Source organism: Erinaceus europaeus, chromosome 12 (genome assembly GCF_950295315.1).
Source record: "Erinaceus europaeus chromosome 12, mEriEur2.1, whole genome shotgun sequence".
In the NCBI taxonomy this organism is placed as follows: domain Eukaryota; kingdom Metazoa; phylum Chordata; class Mammalia; order Eulipotyphla; family Erinaceidae; genus Erinaceus; species Erinaceus europaeus.
In genome coordinates, this window is record NC_080173.1 from 64,750,687 (window position 1) to 64,775,407 (window position 24,721).

Below are 24,721 nucleotides of genomic sequence, written 5' to 3' on the forward strand. Positions count from 1 at the left end.
AGAGAGAGAGAGAGAGAGAGAGAGATGGAAAGCTTCTCCCAGTGTCCTAGTCCTCCTATGTGGTGTACAGGTGACTAGAATCTAGGTCACACACAAGGTAAGAAAGGTCCCCTCCGTGTAAACTGTGTTGCTCATATCGTCAACAGTAATTTATTTGCACTAAGAATATTTTTTTCCAAATTAAAAATACTTTTTCCTAGAGTCAAAGAGATAATGAGAACTTTTTAAAAAATACTGACAGCACCAAAAAAACTCCAAGATAAAGTGGTGCTTTTGTCTCTCCTACTACCTTTTTCAAAAGATTAGGGTATAAAATTGAGCTACAGAACTCACTTTGTGGGAGGGGGTAGATAGCATAATTGTTATGCAAAGAGACTGTCATGCCTGAGGCTCCAAGTCTCAGGTTCAACCCTCCGCACCACCATAAGCCTGAGCTGAGTAGTGCGCTGGTTAAGAGGAAGAGATTGGGGGGGGGTGAGATACAACATGCATTATTTCATTATTTTTCATATGCAAGGTTCTGCGTTCATTTCTGACACAGCACTGGGGGGTTCAGTGGAGGTAGGAAAGCAAAAGGGTTCAGGTAGAGTGCTTATTTTTTTTTCCCCATTTTGTTGCCCTTGTTATTGTTAGATAGGACAGAGAGAAATCGAGAGAGGAGGGGAAGACAGAGAGGGGGAGACAAAGATAAGACCTGCTTCCCCACTCCTGAAGTGACTCCTCTGCAGGTGGGGAGCTGGGGGAATGAACCAGGATCCATGCCCTGGTCCTTGTGCACTTTTCCCGCTGCGCTACCTCCTGGCCCCCAGAGTGCTAACTTTTATTATGTGTGAAGACCCAGGTTCAAACAACCACCACCCACCACAAGAAAGCACCTGGCATGCAGAAAGTGAAGTACAGCTACAGTGTCTCTCTCCTCTCTCAGTCTCACCTTCTAATAACAACAACAAAATTCACTAGAGTGGTATAATTGTAAAGATGCCATAGCAAAAACCCTGATAGCATCTTTTTTTTTTTTTAATTTTAAAGAGGGGGAAATAAGGAACGTAGTAGGGTCAGATGCTGCAGACACTCTGTAAACATTGATAAGGAAAGCATATGACACCACTTTGAGGATAGAAAAAAGCTCCAGACCCACCACAGCAGAGCTGACTGAGACTAAAGCTTTATCCTGCACACCACATCATCATGCACAAAGACTTGGGTTTGACCCCTGCTCCCCAGCTGCAAGGGAGAAGCTTCACAATAGGTGAGGCAACTACTGTGGTTGTCTTTCTATCTCTTTTCCTTCCTACCTACTTCTCCCCTTCTCTATCTAGGTCGTAGCAAATAAAGAACAAAGAAAAAGAAAGAGAAAAAGAAAACAAAGAACTAGGTCCAGATTCCAGATGACACTACTTGGGAATTGCTTCTTTTTTGTTTTCAGCTGTTTGCTTAGTATTATTTTTCCAAGTTACATGCAAAGACATTTCTGAAACCTCTATCTTCAGCAAAGAAAAAAATCTTTCCTGCCAAAAAAACAAAAGTGACATTGTTTATAGACCAAGCCCAGCCACTTTTCTGAAGCATCACTTCCACCTTGTGGCCCTACATAGAAGTGTTGCTGAAAACGCTAAAACTCACTTGAGCTCTTGAAATCCTAGATATAAATTTGATCTCCTGTCTCAGTATTTCTGATTTCCTCACAGATATTTTTGGGACTCACAAAGAATTGAGGTTATCTTCAATGCCCCAAATCATAAACTAATCTAAAAATAGCATCTCTAAACCTACCTTTTTCTGTTTGAGAGGGGCAAAGACAGGCAGACAACAGAGCCCTGCTTCACCATTTTTGTGTGTGGTACTGGGGATTACACTTTACCACCTCCCTAGTCCTATATGTCTTTAAAGGACTGGTTAATTTAGACTACTTATAGGAAATACAGCTCAATGAATAATCAAAGCTAGAAAACATGTGAACCTTATTGGGTAGTATGTTAACAATGCAACATTTAGAACTCTTAGTATTACATAGAAAATATTGTCAGAAACAACAATTTCAGGACTTATTTTACTATCTAAACTTCCTAGCTCATAAAGCATAATATAAACACAACTACATTTATCAAATCAACTATCACAAATCAACTATAGCAGATTGATTTGATTCTAACTGCATCTTTCAAGTATTCAGTTGATCTTTATTTTTTAATGTGTGAATAAAAACCAAAACACTAACCTACCATTTTATAATGTTCTATATGTTTATTTTGTTTTTAAATAACATATAGGGTTATACTGAGAAAAAATAAAAAGTAAACTTGTGAAGTTTTTAGTTGACTCTTGCTGGGCTAGCGTGAGGGTGTTTCTTCCTGGGCACGTGCTCTCTGGGTTGGAGAGAACTTGACCAGAGCCAACCTGGGCTGCTGCTTACTCAGTGACAAGGGAGAGAGACCAGAAACTCATGGCAGAGCGGGAACGCAATGTGTTTTTATTGATCAGAGACAATGCTCTTATATATTTAGAACTGGAAGTGGCAAGTCGGAAAAGGAAATGGCTAGGAAAGGGGATGGAGAAAAGGAAAAAGCAGGAAGGTAGAAAGCTTCCATAGCAACAGTTGCTAGGGTTTTAACTGGGGGATTAATGTACCCTGCAGGCATGGTGCATCTCAAGATAAAAAGAAGATAGATCAAAGGTGGGGATCTTTCAGGCAAAACAATGATTATGTAAATAGATCATAGTCTCAGCAATAGAGGATGGAGCAGGGGGGCTGCCTGACAGACTCTAGAATGATGAGGACTTTATAAATTAAATACTGTCTACTAGGGGATCAGGTAGTGGTGCACCCAGTTAAGTACATATAGTACTATATGCAAGGACCTGTGGAAGGATCCAGGTTCAAACCCCACTCATTACCTGCAAGGGAAGTGACACTTCAAGAGCACTAAAGCAGGTGTCTATCTTTCTCTCTACTCCCCCCTCAATTTTCTGTGTCCAATTCAATAAAATGGAAAGTTAAAATACTACCTATTATGCTTATTACATACCTGCTTATTTGAGCTTCCTATATGCCCTATCACAGCATTTGTCATTCTATATTACAACTGGTTATTAGTCTAGCATATGACTGGTGGTTTTCAGTTGCTCTCCCTGACCCCATCCAAATGTCCAGCAACACATATATAGAATACCTGAGAATTACAACTTATTTCCATTTGTAACTGTGACCCACTCTAACAAGTGATTCTGAAGGAATGGTCACCCTCTGGTTATTCAGCTCAACCAGTGTTTCTCTACTGGGGATAATAATTGCTAGGAAACATTTTTCAATTTACTCTTCCACCAAAATAGTGCTGCCTACTATAAAAACATCAAATAAGGCCTGGGAGGTGGCACAGTATAAACAGCAACTAAGAGGCAAAGCCAAATTGTTTAATGTCCTTTAATTAAAAAACCTGAAAAGTGGCATCGCCCACACCCTCTCTCAGGGTAGCCAAAAGTAGATGCTGGCACCTGTAAACATGCTTTGCATTACACGCCATCAACCATTGAGATTCAGATGAGTACAGATCTGGAGGATATTAAGAGCTTCACTGAATTTTTTTTTTTTTAAGTTCAATGTCAATGCAAAGAACTTAGCACTAATTATATCTTTGCCAGTGCCAGAAGAGATCTAATTCATGTTTGGATACAAACAATTCAATGCCTACTTTGGAAGTGTCTGCTCCAAATATCTATAATGGAGCAGACAAACTCCACACTCCCCCAAGGTCCCCTTCTAATAAGATATGTCTTGTTATGTAGTCAGTAATCCACTTTGTCAATCTCTGTGCTAATGTGGTATAAAATCAAATTCAGTGATACAATATATGCTATGTTCAAATCCAGCATGTCAAATAGTAGATTACGTCTCAGTAACTATTAAAGTAACCATGACCCACTACTAACTTAAAAGAAAAAAGACTATTATTCTTATCTTCAATATAAATGACTTTATTATCTCTTACCTTCCTCTGGAGCAGCTGAAGCTCCTTCAGGTAATACAGGCTGTAATTCTCCAGTTTCAGAATTATTTTCCAAATCTGTTATTTGCATTCCTTCCAGATGACCACTTTTTGCGTTAGCCCTCAAAGAAAGAGAAAATGACCTGGTATTTTTATATAACTAATCCATAATATAATAATGCATATTTTCTTCTTGTCCAGGAATTCAACATAAAAAAGGAATATTTGGAGTCAGGCGGTAGTGCAGTGGGTTACGTGTACGTGGCGCAAAGCGCAAGGACCAGCGTAAGGACCCTGTAAGGATCCTTACCCAGTGTAAGGATCCCGGTTCGAGCCCCCGGCTCCCCACCTGCAGGGGAGTCGCTTCACAAGCAGTGAACCATGTCTGCAGGTATCTCTCTCACCTCTGTCTTCCCCTTCTCTCTCCATTTCTGTCTTATCCAACAACAATGACATCAATAATAATACAATAACAATAACTACAACAATAAAACAACAAGGGCAACAAAAGGGAGTAAATATTTAAAAAATATATGGTGAAATGTATAACACTACATTTCAAAACTTATTTATCTGTTTAGCATTACTGGGGCCTCAAATATACACAGTTTCACTTTATTTTTAATTACCATCAGGGTTACCACTCAGGTTGGTGTCTGCATGACAAAATCTAACCAGGGCATTTTTTTTTCCCCAATTATTTATTTTCACTTTTGTTATCCTTGCTGTTTTGTTCTACTGTTGTTGTAGTTATTACTGTTGTTGTTGTAGTTATTACTGTTGTTGTAGTAGTTATTACTGTTGTTGTTGTAGTTATTACTGTTGTTGTTATAGTTATTACTGTTGTTGTTATTGATGTTGTTGGTGTTGGATGGGACAGAGAGAAATTGAGAGAGGAGGGGAAGAGGGGGAGAGAAAGACAGACACCTGCAGATCTGCTTCACTGCCTGTGAAGCGACTCCCCTACAGGTGGGGAGGTGGGGGCTCAAACTGGGATCCTTATGCCGGTCCTTGCACTTTGCGCCACGTGCACTTAACCTGCTGCACTACCGCCCGACTCCCTAGGGCCATTGTTGCCCCCTTTTTTGTCTTTCTATAGCACTGCTTCACTGCTCCTGAAGCTTCCTCCCTGCAGGTGGACCCTAGGTTCTTGCACATGGTAATGTGGGCATTCTACTGGGTACATCATCACCCTGCCTCTCTCTTTTTTTTAAAATATTTATTTTAGTTTATTAGGAGAGGAGAAACAGGCCAGAGGCAGGGATAAAGCTCAGGATTTCATGTATCATCTCCAAATCTTTTTTTTTTTTTTTAATTTCAGAGGGGGGAGAGGGAGAGGGGTACAAAGAGGCACAACAGCATTGATGGCTCCACCACCTGTAGGGCTTCCCTTCATGCACAAGGCTCACATACAGTGCCGGGGCTTCGTGCATGGTAAGGGGCATGATCTATGAGGTATGTTATCTCCTGATCCCATAAATTTCACTTTTTAAAAAATTTACTGCAAGAGAGCAAGGAGACAGATTCAGTTTCCGGAAGCACCATAAGTTAAAGCTGAGTAGTGCTCTGGTAAAAAAAAAAAAAAAAAATCTTTTTAAAAAAATTGTATTTATTTATTTATTTATTGGATAGAGACTGTCAGAAATACAACGGGAGAGACAGAGAGGGAAAGTGACAGAAAGACACCTACAATCCTGCTTAACTACTCACAAAGCTTTCCCCCTGCAAGTGGGGACCGGGGGCTTGAACCTGGGTCCTTGCGCATTGCAACACGAGCGCTCAACCAGGTGCACCAGCACCCAGGCCCAAAAAGAAATCTTAAAGGGGGCCAGGCAGTGCATAGATCACCATGAACAAGGAGCCGGGCTCAAGTCCCTGCTCCCTACCTACATGGAGGATGCTTCGAGTGGTGGAGCAGGTTTGCAGGTGTCTTATCTTCTCTCTCTCTTTCTCTACCTCTGTTCTGTCAAATAAAAAATCAAGTAGAAAGTGGGAAGAAAAAAAAAGAAAAAGGAAAAAATGCCTGCAAGGTGTTCTGGATTCATTATGCTGGCACCATGCCTCAGCCTTAACTTTAGTGACAAAGTAATAATAATAATAAACCTTAAAATTAATTTAGGGGCTGGGCAGTGAGTACACTGGCTAGAGCACACAGTTTATTGTGCATAAGTACTATGGTTCGATCCCTAGCCCCTGCCTGCAGGGTCAGAGATTCACCAATAGTGAGCAGTGCTACATATGTCTGTTCTTCCTCTCTTTTCTTCCCCCTCTACTTCACTCTGTCCTATCAAATTAAATATAAGTATTTAAAAAATAAATTTAAAGCAAACTTCTAACGCTATTTTATTTATTTATTTTTATTTTATTTATTTATTTTTATTGGTTGCGTGCTTTCATGACAAATCTACCATTCCCAGCAGCCTATTTTTTCCCTCTCCCTTTCTTTTTGATGGAAATAGAAACTGAAAGAGGAAGGAAAGGTAGAGAAGGAGAAATGATGGAGAGAAACCTGCAGTATAGCTTTACTGATCATGAAGCTTCTTCTCTCTGGCAGGTGGGGACCAGAGACTTGAATTCAGGTCCTTGCATGTGTAAAATTTGTTCTCTCCCTTGTAAGTCACTGTCCAGTCCCCTTGGTACTATCTTACTATCGTATTCATTAAAAATGGTCTCTGATGGGCCTGATATGTGGGCACAGTCTTAAAAACAAATTAAAAAAAAAAAAGAAAAAAAGTGTCTGTTTAAAATAGGATTTAATACTTGTAAATTTTGCTTAAAAATTAGCAGAGCAGAAATTTATTATTTAAACTATTACATAAACCTGTTAGCTATGCCATGCCATTACATAAAGATGAGTATGGGATGATCCCACTCATCAACAGAAGTTGAGAAAGACAATCAGAAAAGGAAAATAAAAGCAGGATCTGACTAAACTGAAAATAGGGCACCAAAGTAAAAACCCTGTGGTGAGGGGGAGGGTGGACATGCGGCTTCCTGGGCAGTCGGGGGGGTGGGGGGTCGGGGACACAGTCTTTTGGTGGTGGGAATGGTGGTTATGTACACTCCTATTAAAGTGTAGTCATATAAATCACTATTTAATTAATATGAGAGGGAGAAAAGTTGATTGTATGTCTTCAACTTTCAAAAACACAGACTGAGTCTTTTTAATACATAGGCTGAGTCTTTGATATGCGGACTATCTCAAAAGCCTAGACCAGGTAGATCAGAAGCAACTGGTGGCACAGCTATATACAAGATGCTGGGTACTATACAGCAAAACCTTACAAAGGGACTTTTCAAAGTTAACCCAATTACCAAATAATGTGATGATAACAATAACTATCCACTGTCTTCTTGAACCCTAAGACAGCAGGAACCTCACATTTCCACTATAGAGCCTATATTTCCCCCAGTCCTGGAACCTTAGGGTAGGGCCCACTTTCCCGCATGCTTCTCCCAATTCATATCAAATAATATTGCATCCGTCGATCACAACCTAATCAATACAATGAGTGCCACCTCAACATGCTTCAGCTCAGACTGTGTCCAGAGATTTCAGGTGTGGAATAACAACCCTTCAGCTTCATTACTTGGGTGAGACCTTTCCTTTCATAGTATTCTCTAATTCCATCCCAGGTGGTTCACTTCCTAACAAAATCCCAAAAACCTGATATAGACCAGGTTCCATGAGACAGAGCATATGTTCACACGTATCCATAAATTAGGGCAAAATCTATACCTGAAAGCAGAAGTACACTAAGTATGCAGTGAGTACTCTCCAACACTTCATATCTCCACTATTCCAACTTTTGGGTCCATGATTCTTCAACAATTTGTTTGGCTTTGTATGTTACCTCTCTTTTCAGCCACCAGGTTCCAGATGCCATCAGGATGCTGACCAGGCTTCCCTGGACTGAAGACCCCACCAATGTGTCCTGGAGCTCCGCTTCCCCAGAGACCCACCCTACTAGGGAAAGAGAGAGGCAGGCTGGGAGTATGGACAACCAGTTAACGCCCATGTTCAGTGGGGAAGAAATTTCAGAAGCCAGACCTTCCACCTTTTGCAACCCACAACGACCCTAGGTCCCTGCTCCCAGAGGGATAGAGAATGGAAAAGCTATCAGGGGAGGGGATGGGATATGGAGATTGGGTGGCGGGAATTGTGTGGATTTGTAACCCTCCTATCCTATGGTTTTGTTAATGTCTTTCTTAAATTAAAAAAAAAAAAAAAACTTAATTTACCCCAAGGTGATCATTTTCCTTCTTTTCTCAATAGCAGGCAAGCCATTGAAAATTGCAACTACAACAGCATCAGAATCCAAAGCTTGACATTGGCGGTCTTCAGATTTTGGAAGAATATCACTGATACCTCCATGTGTTAAGGCTCGTGGAGAACTGTGCATGCTCCCAGACTGTGTACTTCCTGGGGAACCTTCAGAAGAGGAATGCATATTCAGAATGAAGGTATACAAAAAAGAGTTCTCTCTAAATTTCTTTTTTTAAGTTTTTTTTTTCCCCTCCAGGGTTATTGCTATGGCTTGGTGCCTGTACAACAAATCCACTGCTCCCAGAGACTTTCTTCTTCTTTCTTTTATTTGAGAGAATAGAGAGACATTGGGAGGGAAAAGGAAAGTAAGAGAGGGAGAGAGAAAGACAGATATCTGCAGCACAGCATTACTGCTCATGAAGCTTCCTTCCTGCAGGGGGAGACTGGGGCTTGAATTTGGGTCTTTGTGCATGGTGATGTGTGCACTTTACAGGGAGTACTACCACCCAGCTCCTATACATACATTTTTAAAGTTCAGGAACACTAAAGCACATTTAAGAATACAGCCCAGTCTTCTAATGTTAAGGAGTTTAAAATATGAAGTTCAGTGACAACTTTTTATAACTTAAAAAAGATATTGTTCAACAATGACAGAGAATGAATGAAGCAACTGTACTACTTTGGTAATAAGCAGTGCTGACAACTGGTCTAGGGATCTTTTTTTTTTTTTTTTTACCAGAGCACTGCTCAGCTCTGGCTTATTTATGGTGGTGCGGGGGATTCAACATGGGACTTTGGAGCCTCAGGCTTGAGAGTTTCTTTGCATAACCATTATGCTATCTACCCTCTGGCAGACTAGGGGTCTTAAGAGTGAATGTTCTGTGTTCTATACCAGCTAAGCTTTCCCCCAAGCTGCTACATTTTATTACTATAAGATCCATTCTAATGATCCCGGTTCGAGCCCCTGGCTCCCCACCTGCAGGCGAATCGCTTCACAGGCGATTCTTTCTCTCCCCGTCTTCCCCTCCTCTCTCCATTTCTCTGTCCAATGTAACAATGCTGACATCAATCACAACAATAACTACAACAACAATAAAAAAATAACAAGGGCAACAAAAGGGAAAATAAAAAAAAAAGATCCATTCTACTAAATAATAAGGATTAAAAAAAATACATATTTAAGCATTCTTGGTGCATTTAAAGAACTAAAGCTCTCTACCATAATGTAAATTTCAAATAACAATCATCCATCTACCCAGCAAAACAATATTCTGAAGGTAACAAATTTACCTTCAGACAGAGTTTGACAGACTTCCTTAGAATGGCTGTTTTCCCCAGAATCCACTGCTCTTCGAAGTGACAGACTACCTGCTATACTGGACCGAGTTGGCTTGGGGGAATTAGTCTTCTTATTTGTGGCTGTGAAGATATTTAGAAGCATTTGTAAACAAGATCAATTAACACATTATCCAAGTATTCAGAGAAGGGGCTAGCCTTGAATGCATAAATAAGGAGCCACCCTTCTTAGTATCTCATGAGTAATGTACTGTATTAGTTGGGTTTATCAACCATCTTTATAGCTTAATGTTATATCTGCATCATGTATAACATTTTAAATACAGTTTTATTGTTTATTCAGTAGTGTACTGTACATTATGATGAAATAAAAACTGAGGAAATAATTACATTCAGGGGTACGCAACAAAGTACAAACATAGTGACTAAAACAATAGCATAGTGTATATCATTTGACTTCGGGAACCAATCTGAAAAGTGAGAGAAGTGATGTTAGATGAGAAAGCACTGTCACTTTCCATGACCAAAGTGCTCAGACACTGCCACAATACCAACTTGCCTCATCAGAGAGCTGATGTAACTCCAGTGGTCAATAAACAAGTATGTTAGGAAGTGAAAACTGTACTCTAACTAAAGTGGCAGTGATTGTTCATCTCTTCTTTCCTCCCTACCTGTTTCTCTCACAACATTTTAAATTTTGTTGTGGTTTGGATTTCGTTGGTTGCTGCCAGGGTTCAAACCCAGGTCTCACACATAAGCATGTGCTTTACCAATAGGCTATAGCCTCAACATTTTCACAGCACTTCTGTACAAACTTTATCATCTTACTTGTCTCTCTCTCTTTTAATATATCTTTATTTATTCATTTTTGTTGCCCTTGTTTTATTGTTGTAGTTATCATTGTTGGATAGGACAGAGAGAAATGGAGAGATATGGGGAAGACAAAGAGGGGGAGAGAAAGATAACACCTGCAGACCTGCTTCACCGCTTGTGAAGTGACTCCCCTGTAGGTGGGGAGCCGGGGGCTTGAACCAGGATCCTAGTGCTGGCCCTTGCACTTTGCGCTATGTATGTTTAACCTGCTGCGCTACCACCTGAGTCCCTCTCTCATTCTTTTTTTTTTTTTTTTTTTCACCAGAGCACTGCTCAGCTCTGGCTTATGGTGGTGTTGGGGATTAAACCTGGGACTATGGAGCCTCAGGCATGAGAGTCTCCTTGCATCACCATTATGCTATCAACCACCACCCTTCTCTCTCTCTCTTTAAATTATCTTTATTTATTTATTGAATAGAGACAGTCAAGAGAGAAAGGAGAGACAGAGAGAAAGAACGCTGCTTCACCACTCACAAGGCTTTCCCCCTACAGATGGGGACTGGAGGCTCAAACCTGCATCCTTGTGCATTGTAACCTGTGAGCTCTAGCACCCAGCCCCTATCATCTATACTTGTATACATATTATAAATATTTCTTTCCTACCATGAATGCTAGATGTAGGGTGCTTGTCATCTTTACTGAACAATAAAGAATAAGTTATCAAGAAAAGTTAGCTTTATTTTATAGCAGGAAAGAAATCAAGACAGTTTTGAATATGAGAAAAGGCTACATGTAGTCTTTTTGCCACTGTGGTTTTCATGCCTAGACGATTACACTGTTGCCAATGAACTCTTTTTAGGAGAAATACTACAGCACTATTTCAGTGCTTGAGAGGCTTCTGCTTTGTATGGTGTTCAAATGTGGTCAAGAACTTGAAACAAGGTCCTTGCACTCTACAGAGTGAGGTATCTCTCAGCCCCAAATATGTACGTGTGTACACACACACACACACACACACACACACACACACACACACACACCACGACCACAGGATTGAAGCTTCATTCAATGTGGTGAAGGTTGGGCTTGAAGCTGGGTTAAACACAGGGCAAATCAGCACACTATCCAAGCAAGCTATTTCGCTGGCCTCATATTTGTAGTCTGAATCCATTGTAATAGATATTTACATAATACCTATTCTGACAATAACCAATCTCCTAGCTTCCTGAATGACACAAAAATAAAATTTTCACTTACAGTTTTGTATATAACAACCAGAAACTGATGACTTTGCCAGGAGTTCCATTTCCTGTAATCTACCAGAGTTTTCAGTTCCATATGCAACCAGAGATGCCTGGTCAGCAGAAAATAGGCTAGCCTGCATGTCTCCAGAAGCAGCATTGCTGTTTTTTATTTCTGTAAGTGTATTCTTCATATCCGTTTTCATACATCGAACCCCAGCCATTTGAGTTTTGAATCTTTTTAGCATCTCTAAATCAGAGGGTACTCTCCACATTGCTTGCTGCTTTCTTTGGTCTTTATCTTTCCGAGTATATGATGCTTCAGAGAGAAAGTAACAAATCATATTAATATAGACTTTAACATTCCTGAAACCATTTTCTAATGTGAATATATGCACATTGTAAATAAAATTAGGTTCTTTCAGTGGTATCAAAAATAAAACATATATGGAATTCCACTAAAACAATTAGTATCCTACCTCCTTCTAGCTTCAGTTAGAATCTGGGTCATATTATAATCACTCATATACAGATTATATATTTAATTCTAAACTTTTAAACTCAGCTCTACTTCTTATGGATTTTTATGGTATACTTCTCCAGTTTTCTACACTGAGTTTTCCACCCCACTCCCTTTATTCTGTGAACTGAGGCCTAGAGCATGTGCAATTTCCCCACTCCAGGCCACACAGAAAAAGAGAGAAAGAAAGAGATCTCACAGTCGATAGCTTTCTCTGTTGCCATAGCACTGCTCAAATGGTTCAAGAGTTTAAACCTGGGCCATTTACATGGAAATACAGGAACTCTAATTGTAAGTTTTCTCTCTGGCTTTAAGCATTTCATACACACACACACACACACACACATACATACACTTTAATATTCATGAAATCATTCTTTAATGTGAATATATGCATACATATATATCCATTTTCATACATCGAACTCCAATTTGAGTTTTGAATCTTTTTAGCATCTCTAAATCAGAAGTAATTCTCCACATCACACACACACACACACACACACATATATTACATTTCCTGGTTATCACCAAAGTTTTATTGTTCCACAATGACTTTTTCAGATAGACTATGAAAGAGAACACAGCCAGGACTGCAACTTCCTCCAGTGCAGTGTGGGCAAGGGATGAACCTGGGTATGCACATGGCAAAACAGTACACAATACAAGAAAGCTATTTTGCTAGGAAGGAAGGAAGGAAGAAAGGGAGGGAGGGAGGGAATGGAAGGGAAATTAATATTTCGACAAAACTGTAAATGTTATAAACCATAAATTATAAATATTCTAGCCAAACTTAAAAGGCTGATTTACTGAACTGTTAGAAAATGTAGGTGAAGCTATTAAATACTATGAAACTTCATAAAAGAAAAGGTCACTGTCCCTGACTTCTTTTTCAATCTATTTTTAAAATTTGTGATTATTCGTTAAGTTTATAAGATTGTAGAATTACAAGGCATAGTTCCACACTGTACTCACCACCAAAGTTCTGTGGCCTTACCCTACCAATGATTACCACCATAGTTTTCACCAAAAAAAAATTTTTTTTTCAGAGAGAGAAACTGAGAGGCATGGGGGAGATAGAATGGGGGAGGGAAAGAGAGAGAAAGAGAGAGAGAGATGCTTGCAGCACTGCTTCATTGCTCAAGAAGCTTTCCCTCTGCAGGTGCGACTGGGAGCTTGAGCCTCAGGCTCTGTGCATTGTAGCATGTGTGTTCTACCAGGTGCATCACCAGCCAGCTCCCTTCTCACAAAGTGTTAGAGACAGTTTGTTTAACTCTGTGGTATTTATTTTGGTTTATTTTGCTGCAAGTTCAAGTATCTTTGTACTCACTTCTTATGGCACTAAGCACAATCACCTCCAGTTCCATCCATTTTGTTCCAAAGGTCTGTCAATGAGTTTTTGCAACCACTAAAGAACATTATCTATTCTCCCTAGAAAAGTAGCTGAAGTTCTTTCTTTTTCTTTTTTTTTCCTCCAGGGTTATTGCTGGGCTCGGTTCCTGCACCATGAATCCACCACTCCTGGAGGTCATTTCCCCCCTTTTTGTTGCCCTTGTTGTTGTAGCCTCGTTGTGGTTATTATTGCCATTGTTGATGTTGTTCGTTGTTGGATAGGACAGAGAGAAATGGAGAGAGGAGGGGAAGACAGAGAGGGGGGGAGAAAGATAGACACCTGCAGACCTGCTTCACTGCCTGTGAAGCAACTCCCCTGCAGGTGGGGAGCCGGTGGCTCGAACCGGGATCCTTACACCGGTCCCTGCGCTTTGCGCCACATGTGCTTGACCCACTGCACCACCGCCCGACCCCCGCTTAAGTTCTTTCTAATGGCTTCTTTCCATCCCCAAATATTAAAGAGAGAGGAAAATACTTACTTTATACTACAAAAAGATATTTTAGAAATCAAAGAACATTTTTTTATTGTCACCAGGGTTATCGCTGGGGTTTGATGCCGGCACTACAAATTCACTGCTCCCAGCAGTCATTTTTTCCTTTTTGACCTATTTTATTTGACAGCACAGAGAGAAATTGTAAGGGAACGGAGTGATAAGAGACAGACAGAGAGAGAGACTTCACTGCTTCAATGTTCATGAAGCTTCTCCCTTGTAGGTGGACAATAGACCCAGGTCCTTGAGCATGGTAATATGTATGTGCTCAACCAGGTTTGGCACTGCTTGTCCTCTGAAGTCAAAGAACAGTCCTCTGTAACTCAAAAGAAAGCAAGTCAACCTTTCTCCCCAAATATAAGACCAACAGGCACCCTAACTAGACAAAGAATAAATTCTTTTCTTTCTTTTTTTTTTGCTTCCAGGGTTATTGCTGGTGCCAGAACTATGGAAACACTGCTCCTGGCAGCCTTTTATTATTATTATTGGATAGGATAGAGAGAATTTGAGAAGCATGGGAAGATAGAGAAAAAGAGAGAAAGACAGACACCTGCAGACCTGCTTTACCTCTTGTGAAGTGGCCTCCCTACAGGTGGGGAGCTGGGGGTTCAAACCAGGATCCTTGAGCTTTGTACTATGTACGTTTAACCCAGTGTGCCACTGCCTGACCCCATTCTCCCCACCCCAAAGAATAAATTCAAATACTGACAGCTGCACCTGTTAACACATTGCAATAATCTGCTCCCATGAATGGGAGCACAGTAAAAGGTAGACATGTGTCCTACAGCCATCCCCCTATTACAGCTTGCCAAAAGAACCCAGATTGTGTTCACGTATCCTGCAGACAAAAACAAGGAGGTTGGGTCACTCCTTAATGACCAGAACAATGGATCCAAATCTGGTCCAAGTTCATTTCCTTTAGGCTAAGCACACAACTCAGGAATAAGAGCAGCTCTGAGAAATTTTTTCCATCCTGAGGGGTAGATATGTGTTTACTTAATAAATATAAAGAGCCTGGGGGCCAGGCGGTAGTGCAGCCGGTTATGGGCACATGACGCAAAACACATGGATTGACATAAGGATCCTGGTTCAAGCCGCCAGCTTCTACTTTACATCCCTCATCTACAGCTGACTTAGAAATAAGAAAATCTGTATTAGTAAGAAATTATAAGAAATGTAATAAAAGCTCGGCCTTAATGCCATCTTCCTAGAACCCTTTGCACGATGAGAGCCAAGTGGAGGAAGAAGCAAATGCGCAGGCTGAAGCGCAAAAGAAGAAAGATGAGGCAGAGGTCCAAGTAGACTTGTGCACCCATGGAAGCCACAGGAGCAGAAATAAGGGATGCCGGAGGCCAGAGGCGCTGGTACAAATTGGACTTCTGTGCTGCAGCCTAAAACTTGTTTCAGCAGATCTAGAACCTCATCACTATTTGATCCTACGCAACCATCTTGCGTGACCTTCATTGCTCATACCAAGACACAGTCCCTTTTGCTCCTTTGCCTTGGACTTGTCATTCTGGACTAGTTCTGCTCTCCTTGTGGCTGAATGTAACCCGTGTACAATAAATAACCTCTTCTGCTATCTTAGCTGAAGGGAGGAAAAAAAAAAAATGTAATAAAAAGTAATTTGTTCTTGTGGTCAAATACAAAGACATGAGAATCTAAATTGCAGGATAATGTTTCTTATAAGAATAGATGCAAAAACTTCAACAAAACAGTCAATAAATCAAATGTAAAAATGTTTTAAAAAAATACACATCAAAAGTTACCTTACCCAGTACAGAATAAAGCTGAAAGCTTTCCCCCTAAGTTGTGGAACTAGACAAAGAATTCTCCACTCTTACAACTATTTCAAAATAAGCAAGGAAATGAAAGAAAACTACACAATGATTTGCTCCTATATAAAGCATACATAACTAGGGGCCAGGTGGTGGTACACCCAATTGAGCACATGTTATAATGCTCAAGGACCTGGGTTCAAGCCCCCAGTTCCCACCTGCAGGGGGAAGGTTTCACAAGTGGTGAAACAGGTCGCAGGTGTCTCTCTATTGCCCACTTTCTCTCAATTTCTCTCTGTCTTTATACAAAAAATAAATAAAGATAACAGAAAAAATATAGACAACTAAAGTGAACAAGCTGGCTAGAGAAATACTGGGTTTTCAGGAAAGTCATGATTCATTTTTGCATAGAAAACAGAAAAATACATCATATCCTTTTTGTTTCTGTTGTTTGTTTTCTACTACAACACTGCTCAGCTTTAGCTTGTGGTAGTGTGGGGGATTGAATTTGGGATTTTGGAGCATAAGGCATGAGCAGAACCATTATGCTATCTGCCCCCTGCCCTACATCATGAGTTTCCCAACTACCCAGTAATAACCAAACTGCTTCATGACTTTGTGAAATGTTGATATGATTATCTCATATATAGGTAAGATCTTATACTTTAAAAAAATATATATATATATATTTATTCCCTTTTGTTGCCCTTGTTTTTTTATTGTTGTTGTTATTGATGTCATCATTGTTGGATAGGACAGAGAGAAATGGCAAGAGGAGGGGAAGACAGAGAGGGAGAGAGAAAGATAAGACACCTGCAGACCTGCTTCACCGCTTGTGAAGCAACTCCCCTGCAGGTGGGGAGCCAGGGGCTCGAACTGGGATCCTTACGCCGGTCCCTGTGCTTTGTGCCAACTGTGCTATCACCTGACTCCCAATCTTACACTTTTTAAAACCACTAGTAATAAATATTATCATATAATAATTAAAAAGTTTTAACACCTTGGAAAAAATCATCTAACAACAACTATTACAAGTTAACATCATACTTAATGAGAAACTAAGACTTCCCAATAACATGGGATAGAAAGGAAAGATAACCCCCTTTTACCATACTTTTTCAATATCATTTTCAAAGTTCAAATGTAGTAAACAGACATTAAAAATCAACGAAGGGGGTGTCAAGCGGTGGCGCAGCAGGTTAAGCGCACATGGCGCAAAGTGCAAGGACTGTCATAAGGATCCCAGTTCGAGCCCCCAGCTCTCCGCCTGCAGGGGGGTCGCTTCACAAGTGGTGAAGCAGGTCTGCAGGTGTCTTTCTCTCTCCCTCTCTGTCTTCCCTCCTCTCTCCATTTCTCTCTGTCCTATCCAACAACAACAATAACCACAACAATGATAGAACAACAAGGGCAACAAAAAAGGAAAAAATAGTCTGCAAGAGCAATGGATACAAGGTGTAGGTACCGAGCCCCAGCAATAACCCTGGAGGCAAAAAATAAAAACAAACAAGAAAAACTCAATGAAGGAAAAGGCATGCAGAGTGAGAAACATAATACATGAAGAAGTAAAATAGACATTACTAAAGCAAACTTTTCTCTCTTTTTTAAACAGAGCATTGCTCAGCTCTGGTTTATGGTGGTGCTAGAGACATAACATGGTTCTTTGGTGCCTCATGATGAAATAGTCATTTGCATAACTACTATGCTGTCTCCCCAATCCTCAAGAAAACATTTTTTAAAAATATGTTTATAATTTAATGAGAGAATGAGAGAGGGGGCCAGGTGGTGGCGTACCTAGTGAAGCACACATAGTACTACTCAAAAGGACCCACATGAGGATCCAGTTTTGAGTCCCTGGCTCCCTACCTGCAAAGGGAACACTTCACAAGTAGTGAAGCAGGTCTGCAGGTGTCTATCTTTCTCCCTCTCAAACTCTCTCTTTTCTATTCAGTAAAAAACTGAAAGAAAAAAAAAAGGCCACTAAGAGCAGTGGATTCATAATGCTAGCACCAATGCCCAGCAATAACCCCCTGTAGGCAGAAAGAGAAAGGAGAAAGAGAGAACGAACTAGTACATCATTCTGGGGTTTGAACTCAGGACCTCATATTTGCAAGTCCTGCTATTTAGTAATGAGCCATTCTCCCAGGTTGCAAAAAAGCATTTTAATAAAAATATATGTGGATATTTCATGGGGGCAGGGTTTGGCGCACCAGGCTGAGTGCACAAATTGATGTACAAGGACTTGGGTTCAAGCACCCATTTCCCACATGCATGTGCGTGTGCGTGTGTGTACACACGCAAACTTCACAAGAAAATGAAGCAGGTCTGTAGGTGTACAACTTTCTCCTTCTCCCTCTCCCATTTTACCAGTGCACAGCTTAGTTCTGGCTTATGGTGGTGCAGGGGATTGAACCTGGGACTCTGGAGCCTCAGACATAAGTCTCTTTGCATAACCATTATGCTATCTACCCTCCACCTTCTAACTTTCTCTATCTTCCCCATCCCTCTCAATTTCTCTTTGTCCTGTCAAATAAAATATAAAAGCCAAAAAAAGAAAAGAAAAAAGAAAGAAATGGCCACTAGGAGCAGAAGATCTGTAGTGCCAGCTTGGCATTGAGCCCCAGGAAAGAAGGAAGGAAGGAAGGAAGGAAGGAAGGAAGGAAGGAAGGAAGGAAGGAAGGAGTAGATAGCTAGCTAAATATTTCAGACACATCAGATTATCAGATTTTAACATCCTCCCACAGATCTTACACCCTGAGCTGAAGGGTAGGCGAGTTTAGCTGTCTGCTGTGGCTTAGCATAGAGCAGTGAGGAACACCACTGGGCCTCCTAAACTGACTGCTTTCTGTACTCAGGTCTCACACTAAGGCTCTCAACCATGTCTCTGAATTTATAAAGCAGGGCCTGGGTCAGTTGCCTGATTACCTGGTCTCCACTGTTTTAGGTTTATAAGTGTTCCTGGCATAACCCACCAAACTATCAATAGATCAACAATAAAGGAAAGATGGAGAAAAGTTACTTTTACCAGTGTAAAAAAAGTAAAAAGTTACTTTTACCAGTACCAGAAATACTAAATATGGCACAGAACTTTAGTGGTGAAAATAATATGGAACTATACCCCTTTATTTTTATAATCTTGTAAACCATTATTAAATCACTAATAGGGAGTATTTTTAAAAGTCATTCCAGAGATATGCATACCAAGACCTATCATAATTAAGCTGGCAAAAACTAAAGATAATCATGAAGGTAGCAAGAGATAAATGAAATATCACCTAGAAGAGAAAAGCCTTAAGGTTACCAGTAGTTTTCAACAGAAACTCAAAAGGCCACAAACGAATGGCAAAAGGCAAGCTATCTACAGAATGCTCAGTGAAAGAGGTTTCCAGCAAGAATACTCTAGGACGCTAGACTTTCATTTACACTAGACAGAGGAAAAAAGAGTTAATCTGACAAGCAACAGTTGAAGGACTATCATTCAATTAGTTCCTCAAGAAGTCTAAAAAAATCCAAAAATGCCCCAACAACAGGAGTGACCACAAAAACTACAGTTTATATAAATAATGAAATCCTACTCAGCTTTAAGAAAGGATGAAATCTTCATTGCTGTATCTTGGGTGCAACTTGAAGGAATCGTGTTAAGTGAGGTAAGTCATGAGAAGAAAGAATACCGAAGGATCTTCTTTGGGGATGGAACTTAAGGAACAAGAAGGAAAAAAAGAAAAAGGGTGACACCTGAACTAGATGTAGCCTGTTGATCAAAGTCAAGGACTGGATACTTGGGACTAGGAGAGGAGGAGTTGGAAGAGGGTTGGTGACACTGGACAAGGGTAGAGGAAGACTTAAGTGGTGACAGGAGTGGTGGACAGACAGCTATCATGGGGAGATAAGAAACTGCATCTGGGAGTCAGGTGGTAGCGCAGCAGGTTAAGCACAGGTGGAGCGAAGTGCAAGGATCCGCGAAAGGATCCCGGTTCGAGCCCTCGGTTCCCCACGTGCAGGGGAGTCGCTTTGCAGGCAGTGAAGCAGGTCTGCAGGTGTCTATCTTTCTCTCCCCCTCTCTGTCTTCCCCTCCTCTCTCCATTTCTCTCTGTCCTATATAACAATGATGATATCAATAACAGTAACAACTACAACAATAAAAAAAAACAAGGGCAACAAAAGGGAAAAAAATGGTCCTTTACACCATTATTTCCCTAATAAAATTATGTAGGGGGGAATGCAATACTTAATACCCATATCAAATAAAGGAAATGAAATCTCTTAAAATCTATTAATTTCACTAAATAATGTTAATGGCCTGAACTCACCTCTCGAAAGGTACAGAGTAGTGTGGGGGGAAAGGCTCAAAATGGGGCAAGGTGGTGGCACACCTGCTTGAGCATATACATTATAATACCCAAGGACCCAGGTTCAAGCCCCTGGTCCCCACCTGCAAGGGGGAAGTTTCACAAGTGGTGAAACAGTGCCGCAGGTGTCTCTCGCTCTCTATCTCCCCCTCCCTTCTCAATTTCTGTCTTTATCCAAAATAACTAAGATAAAAAACAAAAAGGCTCAAATTGGAAAACAATGTACCACAAAAGAAGGCAGGGGTTGCCATATTAATAACTGCCACAATAGACTTTAAAATAGTAACGCAGTCTAGAACCTGGTACCGTCAAATACGAGGTCTTGAGTTCAATCTCTGCATCACATGTGCCAGAGGTATACTCTGGTTCTCTTTCTCCACCACTCCTTATTAATAAATAAATTAAAAGAAAAGATAGTAATTAAGAAATGAGAATGAATAGAATTTAATAATCAGAGGATCAATCGATCAAGAGAATCTAATACTCATTAACATCTATGTAGCAAAGGAAGGAATATCAAAAAATACAAAGGAACTGTTAACAGCACTGGATATATTGACAGCAACACAGTAACAGTTGGAGATTTTAACATCCCACTCTAGCAAATACACAGAAAAATAATATGGAAATAAAAGACTTAAGTGAATGGTCTGGGAGGAGGTACAATGTCTACAGTACTGGATCTAAAAAGATGAGGCCAGAAGTTCTATTCTTGGCAGCACTTGTGCCAGAGTAATGCTCTGGTTTTCTCTGTGGGTGTCAACAAATAAATAAAAATTTATTTACAAATAAATAAAAATTTGTGTCTTTTTAAAGAAGGACTTAAATGAGCAGATGGGTTAGGCCTAGTAGGTATCTTCAAAGATGTAACATAAAGTAGAATACACATTGTACTAAAGTTCACATGGAACATCTCCAAGGATAGAACATAAAGTAGACCACAAAGACAGTATAAATAAGTTCAAGCATTGAAACCATTCCAGGCATCTTTTCAGGCCACAGTAGAATTAAACTAATAATCAACTACAAAATAATAATGAAGATGATGATAAACCTGGGAAAACCTCAAAAACCTAGGGACTCATTAACATTCTCCACCACAACTACTGGATCAACGAGGAAATTAGCGCACACACTACACTATCATGCACAAAGGAACCTGGTTTGAGCCCTCATTTTCCTCACCTGCAGAGAGGATGCCTCATGAGTCTGCAGGTGTCTCCTTCTCTCTCCCTACTTCCCTCTCCCCTCTCATTTTCTCTTTACGCAAGCAAGTAAAAATTTAAAGAAAAAAAAGGCCACTGGGAATACCATGGAGCCCTGGTGGCAATAAAAAAAATTAATTAATGGGACGTACCACATCAACAACATGAAACACACACACACACACACACACACACACACACACACACACACACTTATTTCAATAGATGCAGAGAAGACTTTTAAAAGTCAACATCCTTTTATGACTAAAACTTTTTTAAAATGGAGATTGAAGGAACATAAACCCACAGCCAATACCATACTCAATTATTAAAAACTGAAAGCTTTTGGGAGTCAGGCGGTAGGTAGCACAGTGGGTTAAGTGCATGTGGTACAAAGCGCAAGGACTGGCAAAAGGATCCTGGTTCGAGCCCCCGGCTCCCCACCTGCAGGGGAGTCGCTTCACCGGTGGTGAAGTAGGTCTGCAGGTGTCTGTCTTTCTCTCTTTCTCTCTGTCTTTCCCTCCTCTCTCCATTTCTTTCTGTCCTATCTAACGATGACAACATCAATAACAACAACTACAACAGCAATGAAAAACAACAAGGGCAGCAAAAAAGGAAATAAATAAATATTAAAAGAAAAAACTGAAAGCTTTCACTTTAGATCAGGTACAACACAAGGCTGTCCACTATTACCATTACTATTTAATATAGTGTTAGAAGTCCTACTTATAGTAAGAAATAGAAGCAAAAGGAATCCAACTCAGAAAAGAAGTAGTGAAACTCTATTTGCAGGTGTGATAGTATATACATAAAATCCAAGACACTATATATATAAAATCTAAAACAAATCAGTATAAAACTGACAATATAGAAAGATGGTAGGTCACAAAATTAACATATAGAAATCAGTGGCATTCCCTTATGCAAAAAGCAAAATAGAAGAAATTTAAAAAATAATAATCGCTTTTACAATATCAGCAACAAGAATAAGGTATTTAGGAATCAATTTAACAGAAAGCAAAGGGCCTATACATTGAAAACTGTGAGTCACACTACAGGAAAGAGATGATGATGAAAATAAATGGAAAAACATTCCTTGCTTGGTCAGTGGATGAATTAACATAGTAAAAAATGACCATCTTGAACAGGGGGTAGATAGTATTAGTGGTTATGCAAACAGACTCTCCAGTTCCAGATTCAATTCCCTGCAATACCATAAGCCAGAGATCACTAGTGCTCTGGTAAAAATAAATAAATAATTAATTAATAAATAAAGATCATCTTATCCACGAAATGCAATCCTGTGGTCCGGGAGATGGCGCAGTGTATAAAGCATTGGGTTCTCAACCAGAAGTCCCGAGTTCGATCCCTGGCAGCACATGTACCAGACTGATGTCTGGTTCTTTCTCTCCTATCTTTTTCATGAATAAATAAACAAAAAAAGAAAGAAATGCAATCCCTATCAAAGTCCCACTGAATTTCTTTACAGTAATAGAATAAAAGCTATAAACATTTATCTAGAACCAAGAAAATTCTAGAGTCACCAAAGTAACCTCACAAAAAAGAACAAGGATGGAGGGCATCACACTTCCTGACTTGCAGTTATATTACAAGACTATTATAATCAAAATTGTGTGGCAGCGGAACAAAAATTAACACCAAAATCATGGAATAGAAGTGAGAGCACAGAAATAAACCCTCACGTCTACAGATAGTTAATTTATGGCAAGAGAGGCTTAGAACATTAGAGACAAGAAGAATCCTCTCAATTATGCTGCTAGAAAATTGTGTTGTAAAATGTAGAAGAATGATAAAGAAACACATTTCACCATGCATGAAAGTCAACCTTTTTTAAAATATATATGTACATATTTTTATAAGATAGAGACAGAAATTTAGAGGTGAAGGGGAGATAAAGAGGCAAAGAGACAGAAAGAGACACCTGCAGCTCTCATGAAGCTTTCCCCTTGTAGGTGGAGACCAGGTGCTTGAATCTGGGTTCTTGCACACTGTAATATGTACACTTAACCAGGTGTGCTACCACCTGGCCCCTAAAGTCAACTTGTAATGGATAAAAGACTTTGGCATTACACCAGAAATCATAAAATATATAGATGGGGCCGGGTGGTGGCGCACCTGGTTGAGAGCACGTGTTACAATCCGCAAGGACCCAGGTTCAAATTCCCAGCCCCCACCTGCAGGGGGAAAGCGTTGCAAGTGGTGAAGTAGGGCTTCAGGTCTCTCTCTCTCCCTCTCTGTCTTCCCCTACCCTCTCAAGTTCTGACTGTCTCTATCCAATAAAGATCATTAAAAAATTTAATATATATGTGTGTGTGTATATATATATATTTGAATACAATGATAGAATACAATGTCTGTTTGAGAAATATCTTCAAGACTCAGCAATGGGGCTAGGCCAAATTGAAAAACTTCTACACAGTAAAAGGTAACATCAGAACAAATCAATTGCCAGTACCACCACAGCCAGAGTTGAGTGGTGGTAGTCTGGTAATAAAACCACAGATAAAAGAAGACTATTTCATAATCAGATTAAAAACTGTCTTTGGGGAGTCAGGCAGTAGCACAACGGGTTAAGCGCACGTGTCACAAAGCGCAAGGACCAGCGTAAGGATCCCAGTTCGAGCCCCCAGCTCCCCACCTGCAGGGGAGTCACTTCACAGGCGGTGAAGCAGGTCTGCAGGTATCTCTGTCTTCCCCTCCTCTCTCCATTTCTCTCTGTCCTACCTAACAACGATGACATCAATAGCAACAACAAGTACAACAACAATAAAAAAAAAAAAGGGCAACAAAAGGGAAAATAAATAAATATAAAATTTTTAAAAAATAATTAAATAAAAAATAAAAACTGTCTTTCAAATTAAGAACCAAATCTATCAGAAGTATATCACAGGAAGCGATCCAATCAATCCTGCATCTGAATATTCCATAAGTAGAAAAGCTCTACTATTATTTGCATGTGTCTGTTGGGGGGCGACAACTAGGATTTCATACATGTATGATTTCACTATTCTGGGTTACTTTTTCACTCAGAGAGACAGACTCATACATATATTGAGAGAAAGATCAGAACTTTCCACCGCAAAACATATTACAGTGTAGAATTTAAAGGTAAATCCTCAGCAACTCAAAATGATAATGCCTGAGAGTTTAAAAAATATGACTATATACCTAGAATGTGGATATATACATATCATTACCACAGTAACAAAAACACAAGTTCTCTTTAAAAAATAATCTTTATACAGAAAACACTGCTGGTAACTGGTATACATTTTTACCACTGAATACCAAAGCGTGAAAAAAAAAAATCTTTTCCTTGTACAATACAGACAGCTCTACTTGGAAGATAGACTAATTATTTATGAGAT

The 24,721-nt window shown here is 39.9% G+C and overlaps 1 protein-coding gene across 5 annotated transcripts in view; it reads right to left on the reverse strand.

Moving 5' to 3' along the window:
- The window catches only part of TRIM37 (tripartite motif containing 37), a 117,047-nt gene that overhangs the window by 16,144 nt on the left and 76,182 nt on the right, over window positions 1-24,721 (reverse strand). For 4 of the 5 annotated variants that reach the window (XM_060203844.1, XM_060203845.1, XM_060203841.1 and 1 more), the window contains 4 exons: window positions 11,617-11,919; window positions 9,541-9,669; window positions 8,226-8,415; window positions 3,987-4,126 (listed from right to left, as the gene is read on the reverse strand). In XM_060203844.1, the coding sequence (XP_060059827.1) occupies window positions 3,987-4,126; window positions 8,226-8,415; window positions 9,541-9,669; window positions 11,617-11,919 (762 nt within the window). The remainder of the gene's footprint in view (window positions 1-3,986; window positions 4,127-8,225; window positions 8,416-9,540; window positions 9,670-11,616; window positions 11,920-24,721) is intronic. The other variant, XM_060203842.1, reaches the window with a different exon arrangement.